At 40.7% G+C, this 11,347-nt stretch overlaps 1 protein-coding gene across 1 annotated transcript in view; it reads right to left on the reverse strand.

Annotated features, from left to right (window-relative positions):
• Positions 1–8,739: 8,739 nt before the first annotated feature.
• jcada (junctional cadherin 5 associated a) overlaps positions 8,740–11,347 on the reverse strand; it is an 85,073-nt gene continuing 82,465 nt past the window's right edge. Inside the window, exon 4 of the mRNA XM_039753873.1 lies at positions 8,740–10,214. Coding sequence (XP_039609807.1) covers positions 10,180–10,214 — 35 coding nt within the window. The 3' untranslated portion in view covers positions 8,740–10,179. The remainder of the gene's footprint in view (positions 10,215–11,347) is intronic.

The raw sequence follows: 11,347 nt of genomic DNA on the forward strand, positions 1-11,347 counted from the left end.
TATCAAGTGTCTCCGATATCACATATGTTACAGCCATTACGATAGACAGGCCACCAGCAATAAATACGTACAATGCAAGAAAAATTGTATACAGTAAATGTGTGTACAGTGACACTAAACTTACGTACATGTACTAAGTACTGTAAGTACAAAATTAATTATGGTTACTCACCAACAATGACACGATGACTTGTCCGATAACGAGGAGTTTAGTTTTACTGCACAACAAAGGAGAGCGTTATAGCTCTTCTAAAGGAGCCTCTTCAGGTGACTGTGTAGCACCGCCGTTGTTCTTCTTCAATCCAAATCCGTAAAGCAGATTCCATCCAGACTACTGCCTTATTACATCCACTTACAACTCGTTTTGCACCCTGGTTAAAAGGACACTGCGGCCGTAGATCTTATATTCCTTTCCTACTTTTTAAATAAAAAGAATCGTAGCCTCATTAATGCCGTAATGGCATCCTACATCCTTCCTTCAACATATCCAAAAACATCGTTAACATCTTCTGTTGGCGCTTGGGCACGGCCCCTGAAGCAGGAGCACATCATTTTGGAGCCATAATGAAGGGCTTGACTACGCACAAAGATAAACATAAAAGAGCACAACTCTTTACACAGCGAAACACGTTGATGCTGAATGAGCGAGACGAGACTTCCTGGTTAACGCCGCAGAATCGAATTCAGCACTCCATCGCTGGGCCATTCAGCACACAGAAACTTAACTGCGTGCTCTGATTGGTTAGCTTCTCAGCCATCCACCAATAGCGTCCCTTGTATGAAATCAACTGGGCAAACCAACTGAGGAAGCATGTACAGGAAGTAAAAAGACCCATTGTTTGCAGAACCCGCGAAGCAGCGAAAAATCCGTGTTATATATTTAGTTATGCTTACATATAAAATCCGCGATAGAGTGAAGTCGCGAAAGTCGAAGCGCGATAGAGCGAGGGATTACTGTATTATTATACAATAGTTGCCCAAATACTTCAATCTTCTTGAGGAAATAAAATTGAAAGTGGAGCTACTTACTATGTGGTGCGCACTGTCCGGAAACATCCATTTTCACTTCCGTGTTTCGCGGACTGCATGCCAGTCTCTCCAGTCTGCACTAATAGTTGCACGCCCGGTCCCAACGGCTGCAAACATACCTGCGCTTTACCAAAACAGCTGCATATTTATGTACTAGTAATAGGATGTCAGGGCCGAGAGGGTAAAAGTGTTCCTCCTGTGCCTCTTCTTGGTATCCTCCTGTGTCTCAACCTCTCTTACCGCATGTGTACCCTCAGTGTCCTCCTACACCACTTTTCAGTGTCCTTGTGTGTCTCCCCCTCGATTACCTTACGTGTACCATCAGTGTCATTTTACACATCTAATTGGTATTCGCGTATATATATCAACATCTGTATAATCAGAGCCCCCCTGTGCCTCTTCTTGGTATCCTTGTGGGTTTCAACCTCTTTTACCACAAGTGTAACCTCAGCATCCTTTAACACCACTCCCCGGTATCCTCACGCATGTCAGCCTCTTTTACCACAAGTGTACCATCAGCGTCCTCCTAATCCTCTTCTTGGTATCCTCACGTCTTTCCCTCTCCTACCTAATGTGTACCCTCAGGGTCCTCTTACATATCTCTTATCAGTATCCTCACATGTCTCAATCAGTGTTCCCGTATGCCTCTTCTTGGTATCCTTGTATGCGCTCCACTTCCCTTACTGCACGTGTACCCCTTGTGTCCTTTAACACCACTCCCTGGTATCCTCACGCATGTCAGCCTCTTTTACCACAAGTGTACCATCAGCGTCCTCCTAATCCTCTTCTTGGTATCCTCACGTCTTTCCCTCTCCTACCTAATGTGTACCCTCAGGGTCCTCTTACCAAATCTTCTCAGTATCTTCACAAGTCTCAACCTCTCTTACTGCACGCGTATCATCAGCGTCCCCGTATGCCTCTTCTTGATATCCTTTTGTGTCTCAGCCTCTCTTACTGCACGTGTACCCCCTTGTGTCCTTTAACACCACTCCCTGGTATCCTCACGCATTTCAGCCTCTCTTACCACAAGTGTACCAACAGCATCCTCCTAATCCTCATCTTGGTATCTTCACATCTTCCCCTCTCCTGCCTAATATGTACCCTCAGGGTCCTCTTACCAAATCTTCTCAGTATCTTCACAAGTCTCAACCTCTCTTACTGCACGCGTATCATCAGCGTCCCCGTATGCCTCTTATTGATATCCTTTTGTGTTTCAGTCTCTCTTACTGCACGTGTACCCCTTGTGTCCTTGTACACCTCTCCCCAGTATCCTCATGCATTTCGACCTCTCTTACCACACGTGTACCATCCGCGTCTTCCTATGCCTCTTCTCAGTATTCTTGTGTGTTTTACCCTCTCTTACCTTATGTGTCCCTCTCAGTGTTGAGCCTACACCTTTCCTCAGTATCCTTAGGTGTCTCGAACTCCCAGTACTTCCTCTCTCGATGACATTCCTGTGAGGCCTGCTTCTCAGGCTCTATCATTTCAAGGCCTCTTGCTTGCCTCCTGTCCCCTATTTGACTACCACCAATGGTACGCAAGCCCCCATTACCCACTGCGGAAACATATTTTTGTGAATACTTCCCATCTTTGACGGCGACTCGGGTTGTGCATCATTAGTAACACTCAGTACGTAATTTGTTTTATTGTCGATGAAGTGTTCCATTTTAATGAAGAAGGGGCCTGAGTTGCCTCGAAAGCTTGCATATTGTAATCTTTTCAGTTAGCCAATAAAAGGTGTCATTTTGCTTGACTTCTCACTACATTCATAATGGCTAACACGGTACAACACTCTAATCTGTTTTTTTAATCTCTGTTAAGAATGATGTTTCTTCATCTCTCGGACAGACCCAGACAACCTGACTTACAGACACACATTGTATGGAAAAACTCATCAGAAACTTCAAAAGACTTTGTTGGACAGTTATCTTATCCAAAGATCTTGACCATATATTGTTCTCCTCTCTTGCTTAATGAATCTCAGCCTGAAGAGGTCTATTATTTTATTATATTATTATTATATACAGATTTTATTTATTTTTATTTTATTAATATTATATATTTTATTATATTATTATTATATACAGATTTTATTTTTTCTCCAGCTTTTGGAGTTTTTTTTGTTTTTTCTGTCCACCCTGGCCATCGGACCTTACTCTTATTCTATGTTAATTAATGTTGACTTATGTTTATTTTTTATTGTGTCTTCTATTTTTCTATTCATTTTGTAAAGCACTTTGAGCTACATTTTTTGTATGAATATGTGCTATATAAATAAATGTTGAGTGATTGATTGATTGATTAACATTTAAGATGTCGGAGTTTGCATGTTCTCCACATGTCTGCGTGGGTTTCCTCCGGGTACTCCGGTTTCCTCCCACAGTCCAAAGACATGCAGGTTAGGTGTATTGGCGATCCTAAATTGTCCCTAGTGTGTGCGCCCTGCGGTGGGCTGGCGCCCCGCCAGGGATTTGTTTCCTGCCTTGCGCCTTGTGTTGGTTGGGATTTGCTCCAGCAGACCCTGTAGTTAGGATATAGCGGGTTGGATAATGGATGGATGGATTTAAGATGTCTCACTTAAAGGTTTTCAAATGCTGTATCTGTCCTGGTGTGTATATAAACATGGCGAAGTCCAGTTTCTGTATTAACATCTCGCCTGAAGAAGCTGCCTGAGTTGCCTTGAAATCCTGCATATTGTAATCTTTTTAGTTAGCCAGTAAAAGGGGCAATTTTGCTTGACCTCTCACTGCATTCACAATGGCTAACACTGTGCAACACCCTAGTAGTACTAACTTTTTTGCAGAAATTTAAAAAAAACAAAACTGTCACAGAGGGTGGCATGGTGGTGCAGTGGTAGCACTGCTTCCTCGCAGTAAGGAGACATGAGTTTGCTTCCTGGGTCCTACCTTCATGGAGTTTGCATGTTCTCCCCATGTCTGCATGGGTTTCCTCCCACAGTCCAAAGACATGCAGGTTAGGTGCATTGGTGATTCTAAATTGTCCCTAGTGTGTGCTTGGTGTGTGTGTGTGTGTGTGTGCCCTGCAGTGGGCTGGCACCCTGCCCTGCACCCTGTGTTGGCTGGGATTGGCTCCCGTGACCCTGTGTTAGGATACAGCAGGTTGGATAATGGATAAACTGTCACAATCAGGAACTGAACTTTGCAAGCCTATTGTATGATGTCATCATCCCTATCACTGAGCAACCAAAGCAAAACCGACCAATCAGATTGTTCAGGGGAGACCGGACACACCCACATAAACAGACTAGATTTTAAATAAATAGAAATGCTAACTACTTGTCTGTTTTAATCAAATTAAAAATGTCAAAACAAAAATATCCATGCAAAACTTTTATTAATGAATAACCTGCAGCATTATACAATGTAAGCATACTTATAAGATGATATTATGTACATGTTTATAAATACAAACATTTTATTATGCTCTGAACAAAAATAAATGGCAATCCCTTTAAAAATAGGCCATACAGTACATACAGTATAGGTTTCATAACTTTACATACTGAGCTTAAGTGAACAAAATAATATTTGTATACTCACAGAGCAGTCTGTGTCTGTATATTTTTATACATATGGATAAATACATATCTGCACTCTCAAAAATGTGTTTAATTAGAGATAATGAAAAGAGCAATTGCCTTTAATCCTTCAAAAGCTGACATGCAGATCTGAAATTAAAAACAGAAATTCATAACATGTACTTAATGTTGTATGGAAATAGAAAACAATTTGCTGACTTAACATTATTTGAAATGCAAAAAACTTTAAGTAAAAATAGTGACCACGTTAAAAAAAAAAAATGCAAGAAACACCGGAGATAAACTGCTGAGGTACAAAGACGACGAAAGAAGACTAACATCTGAGTAGGTTACTGGGTGGGCATCCAAAGAAGAGCCGGCTTTTAAAAATGACAAACTTCATCTCATTTCACAAAAACTCAAAATGTCAAGTCTTCAAGACAGTGGGGTCTGTACGCCTAAATATATTAGCAGATGTTGGTAAAAATGAAAAGGAAGAATTCCAACATTTCTTCACAAGCACTGCCAAATACATCATTTAACCATCGATGTTGTACATTTTGAATAAAAAAAAAATGAATTTATACAGACGTTTAGCCAAATAAAATAACATGACAGCATTAAAACCGTTTTAACATTTAAAATGTCGCTGGAGGCATGATCGGAGTGGTAGCATTTTTCAGCATTTTTATTATTGCCTGACTGAATATTAGCCCTAAAACAGAATAATTACATTTTCAAGGAATATACAATACACACATATATTAACACGGGTAAAATATGTCTATTGCATAATGGCTGTGCTGGCTTATCTTAAAATGTATACAAAGAAGTGTAAGAAAATATGAATTCGACGTAGAACATATGCTACAAAGAGCAGTTAAAGTCTCCATACTAAGCAGCAGCTTAACTGATGTTAGGCAGGAAGAAGCGTGAGATTAAAGTTACTATTCATTTTTTGATTTATAGTGCAGCTTTTACCCCATTGCTCTTTAGCTGCAGTTAGAGTATTTTACCACAAGGTGGTGCACAAGTTAAACATTAAAATAACTGGCTGTGCAAATTACCCATAAGCTCCAATCGCTGGCAGCACCGAGCAGATACATAAAAACTGTTAACTTCCTTAATATATGGAAACGTCTTTCCCGAAATAGGATTCATATGTCAACTTTGGACTGCATATTAGTACATATAAAACAATTTACAAGAAAGTAAAAGCTTTCTTTTTAGGAATGAGTTATTTCAGCAACACTCTTAATACCAGTACACCAATACGCTTCATAAATATTTCATGGATTAATTAAAATACAAAATTTAAAAAGAAATGAGTTAAATTGCTTATGGTCTACTTGTGTATGCTGTGGATCCATCCATCCATTTTCTGAAGTTTCCTTTCAAGTGTTTTAGCAAATGACAGTAGATTAGGTGTAAAACCAAGAGCTCACTCATTGTGGGACACGACTCCTTCACAAAGTACATTCACATGCTGGGCCAATTCAGAATCACCAGGTAACCTTCTATTGCATTTGGAGGAGACCCGAGTTACCCAGAGAAATCTTAAATACACGTGGAGAGAAGGTCGTAAACCTACAGAATAAAATGAGAAAACACGTCGCTGGAACTGTGAGGTGAGAGTGTGAACCACCGCGCCACCTGAATGACCTACTGAAACCCATTCATTCCTTCATTCTTTATCTTTACCTGCTTTTCCCATCACTGACTTGAGAAGAGTCAGAACACACCCTGGTTTTCTTTGGTACAGAGCATACATCCAACTTAAGATGTGGCACCAGACCACTCATTACAGGGCACACTCTCACACTTGATCAGTTTTATGTTGCTCATCAACCTATCCTGCACCTTTTTTTTATAGAAATGAAGAAAAAAAAAACCCTGAGAAAACTCACTTGGACAACATACCAAGTCTACGTACGTAACCAGCAACCAGGCTGGGATCTGAACCTGTGCTTATCACAAGACCACCATACTGCTCCTTACAAAACAATCCAAGTAACGCGTTCACACATTTGCATTTGCTCTAAGGCACAGACTGAAGTTTTTGGCTCTTTCAAATAAAACATCACCAGCTGTTGATGTCACTTACTGTGTTTTTCTGTTATTAAACTGCAACTCATGGATTAAGAATCCTAACAATGCATTTCTTGACAATTGTAAAATGCCAAACAAAGCCAAACTGTAGCTTTACTCTATTAAAGTAGAGTTCAGAAATCCTAAATTGGTTGCCTGTCGACTCCACGTTAGCCCAGTAAGGAATGAGCCTGGGGATGTGCGTTAATAACAGTGCCCTGCGATGGACACACATATGCCATTCAGGGTGGGCTCCTGTCTCTCCCCAATTCTGCTTTGATGTGCTCGTATTTATCAAGTATCTCAGAGCGAGGACATGAAGGAGACAATTCTAACAGGCTCAAAAATCTTACAGTGACACAAATTTGGTTCTACTGTTAGGACTGGGTGTAATAGCACTTTATCAGTTTTCCTAAAGTAGGAAACTACTCCTAACTTCACCAGGAGAGCTCATGAGCTGTCCTGACACACTAGGAGATGACATTCAGGCAGAGATCGGCACACACATTCAGGTAAAGGTAGAACATTTTGAAAACTCTGGACAACCATGAACTCATATATCGATCTGAGAGAGCTGGAATGATATTCATACCTAGCTGTGTAAGCCAGTGGCGGGTGGCATTATTGGCCAAAAGGCTCAGTACAATTCGTGTGTAAGCAGCGGGGTTCAGAAAAATGCCACTCATGAATGAAAAACGTAAAATTCTCAGATTTTTATCTACAAATGCTTCAAAAATAATTTTCAGACTATCCCTCTGTGACGGCATCAGACACAGCAGTTGAGGCAATAACAAAAATAAACAGAAACATTACACGATAATAATATCTAAGAAGATAAATAACTTATTTACAAATTTGTTTCATTATCAGTCCAAATGCGTTCTTGCTGTGCGCAGAAAACATCCTCACCTATCACTTGTACACTACACTGGTTCTGGTTTTCGGAGCGTAATTATATTAAACTAATAATCAGAACACGGCTTATCAGTGCGTCTATACTATATTCTTGTCTGCTTATAAATAATTATATGTGAAAATGTATTGCTGTATCTCTATGTATGAATAAATCTATGCAAATTAATCTTTATTTTTCTTTATACGTCATTTTAATTTTTTATTTGAGTAGGTTAACATATTCAGATATGCTGGAGGGCAGCAAATTGAAGCACCGCCCCGCCCCGAGCAGCATGAACTTCAGCTACGCCACTGGTGTAAACCCGTGCTGTAAAAACCCCGGGCTCCTAAAAACCATGGATTCTGGCACTTTAATCAATCAATAGCCTCCGTTGTCTAGAGTTTCTCTCTCCTTGGATGTTTCGTTTTGCTCATGTGCTCGTCTCCATTGTCTATCAGCGGCTAAGTGAGTTTCTCTCTCCTCGGAGGTTTTGTTTTGCCGATGCGTTCGCCTGGCTTGTGTATTAGCGGCTAAGCGATGTTCTCTTTTCTCGGTGATTTCTTTTCTCGGTGATTTCGCTTTGCCGACGTGCTTGCCTTCATTGTCAAGTGAGTACTCTGTCCTCGGTGGTTTCATTTTGCCAACATGCTCACCACACTTGTGTATTAGTGGCTAAGTGAGGCTCTCTTTTCTTGGTGGTTTCGTTTTGCTGACATCCTCACCTCCATTGTCTATCAGCGGCTAAGTGAGTTTCTCTCTCCTCTGAGGTTTTGTTTTGCCGATGTGTTTGCCTAGCTTGTGTATTAGAGGCTAAGCGATGTTGTCTCTCCTCGGTGGTTTCGTTTTGTCGATGTGTTCGCCTTGCTTGTGTATTAGTAGCTAAGCAAGGTTCTCTTTTCTTGGTGGTTTCGTTTTGCCGATGTCCTCGCCTCCATTGTCTATGAGCAGCTAAGTGAGTTTCTCTCTCCTCGGAGGTTTCGTTTTGTCGATGTGTTCGCTTTGCTTGTGTATTAGTGGCTAAGTGATGTTCTCTTTTCTCGGTGGTTTCGTTTTGCCAACGTGCTTGCCTCCATTGTCTATCAGCGGCTAAGTGAGTTTCTCTCTCCTCGGTGGTTTCGTTTTGTCGATGTGCTCGCCTTGCTTGTGTATTAGTGGCTAAGCGAGTTTCTCTTTTCTTGGTGGTTTCAATTTGGTGACAGAGTCGCTTTGTTTGAGCTTCATGCTGTAGCCTCACACACACTTCCATGCGTAGACATTTATATATAAGACTAAATCTTCGATGTCACATGATAGCTCCAGTTACACGAAGAATCCATGCGCTTCATTAAATAAATAGAGTCCAGCTGAGTATAAGGGGGGATCAAAGTGTCACATAATCAGGAACACTGTAAGAGTGAACGTGACTTCAGAAACAGTACTGGCTAGTTTCAGTAGTCGTTATTCCTCAGGGTGTTTCCAGTGGCCATAACAGCGGAACGGTGATTCTTCCGGAAGTACGGATGTGGATCATTTATTGTTAAATAAACCTGCCTGTAATCGAGGTTAACTCACATTTGGTGTGTGCCGCAGTCTTTCCATCTTGGTGCATGTTACGATATTATTCTTGGTGTCGTTGCGAAGTGGCCTGATTTAACACACAAGTTCTTCATCAGATAGTATTAACCTTTTATTTGAACTTAATTGCATCCCTTTAAATATTATTATTATATTTGTGGTGCAGTCTTAATATTATAATAATATGTCACCATGATTTCCAAGGACACTACAAAGTGCGTTCATGAGCGCCATTTTGCGATTTGTTGGTGCCGTAAAATTCAGACGTCATTCATTCTAGAATGTGAACTCTTAACTCCTCACTGCGAATGGATAACGTCTTCTCATGTCCTACTCTGAGGTAGAACAAGTTCTTATCCTAGTCAAACGTTTGTGCAATTCCTAGGAGTAATTCTGAGACACATTTGACGAGTAAGGATTCTTTGCTGCTACAGGGCCTGCCTGGTTCAGTCAATGGATGGACGGATAGAAAATAAGAACAGAAGAAGGGTGGCACATTAGAAGAAACCACTCATTCTGTCCAGTTGGTGTGGTTAGTGAATAGGTACGTTGTCCCAGTTCAGCTACTGCAATAGGCACCGTACAGAATTTACAACATACAATACTGAAAATGAAAGTGAGAAGAACATACACAAGCTTTATGATTACTTATAAGCCAGAAGAAAAGTGAACTTTGTTTTAATGCTGTGATCTCTGGAAAACACCATTTTAATTGATATTTTTTGTAAATGCTCACAGAAAGAAATATCCAACAATGTTATTTCCTTGATAAAACCTTGGCAGAAACAACTGGGGCCTTTTTATATTTTAGATTTGACCAATAAAAAAGGGCTTCATAGATAGCAACCACGTGGAACTTTGGGGAACTTTCTGAAATTACTTCTTCATGGCAGTGAAATAGCATATTTAGGGCATACAGTATAAACAATGCTCGTGTCGAAGAAAGGCAATCCTGATAGTAAGGATGGAATGAAGGCAATAGTGAAGGAAGCCCAATCACAGTGTCGCAGGAAGTGCTGATCTTTAACAGTAGTGGGACTTCTAGCTTTTCAGTCATGGTCTGGTCTGGTCTGGTTCAGACTCTCTCAACTCGGCTGGGGTCATACCATTCTAAAACATAAATAAAAGTTATAAATAAAATTTAGTTAATGATGTCGAGCTGTGAACAAATGAAAAAGTCCAACTTGAACAAACGTCAAACTTCTGCTTCTAGAAACTGATAAAACTGGGGAATCATAACATAATGTTTGGTACAAAGACACATTTTTCCTTGGTTTACCCCTCTACGTCACAGACTGAAAAAAAAACGAGTCTAGAGGAGACCAGGCAGCGCTCATCACCTTGTAATAACATTTTAGTGGTCAAGCGGCAGTGATAGCATCATTCTGTGGGGTTGTTAGACAGAGGCAGGAACTGGCAGACTGGGCAGATAGTACAGAGATACCCTGACTGAAATCTAACTCCAGACGTCTCTGGACTTCTGACTGGGTCAAAGGTTCACTTCACAACAGAACAATGACCCTAAGCACAAAGCAAAGACAACACAAGAGTGGCTTAGGGACAACTCTGGAAATGTGCAGAGACCGGACAGGAACTCAGCTGAGACCCGAAAATAGATGACAACCTACAGTCTCCATCCTAACTGACAGAGCTTGAAAGGAGGTGCAGGGAAGAATAGTAGAAAATCCATAAATCCAGGTGTGGGAAGCTTGTCATGTCAGGCCCCAGAAGACTCCAGGCTGGAATTGCTGCCAAAAGGGCTTCAAGTAAATACTAAGATAAGGTGACTAGAAAATGTCTTCAAAAAAAGTCTACAAACACACCTGAATGTTATGGCATGGCTACGTTTCTTACTTGTTAATATGATTTTTTTTATATACTCAGCAAAAAAAAACGTCCCTTTTTCAGGACTGTGTATTTCAACAATAATGTTTTAAAAATCCAAATAACTTTACAGATCTTCATTGTAAAGGGTTTAAACAATGTTTTCCATGCATGTTCAATTAACCATAATCAATTAATTAACATGCACCTGTGGAATGGTCGTTAAGACCTTAACAGCTTACAGAAAGTAGGCATTTAAGGTCACAGTTCTAAAAACGCAGGACACTAAAGAGACTTGTCTACCGACTGTGAAAGATGCCCAGGGTCCCTGCTCATCTGCGTGAACGTGCATTAGGCATGCTGCAGGGAGGCATGAGGACTGCTGATGTGGCTAGGGCAATAAATTGCCATGTCCGCAC

This window comes from Polypterus senegalus, chromosome 5, assembly GCF_016835505.1.
Source record: "Polypterus senegalus isolate Bchr_013 chromosome 5, ASM1683550v1, whole genome shotgun sequence".
NCBI lineage: Eukaryota > Metazoa > Chordata > Cladistia > Polypteriformes > Polypteridae > Polypterus > Polypterus senegalus.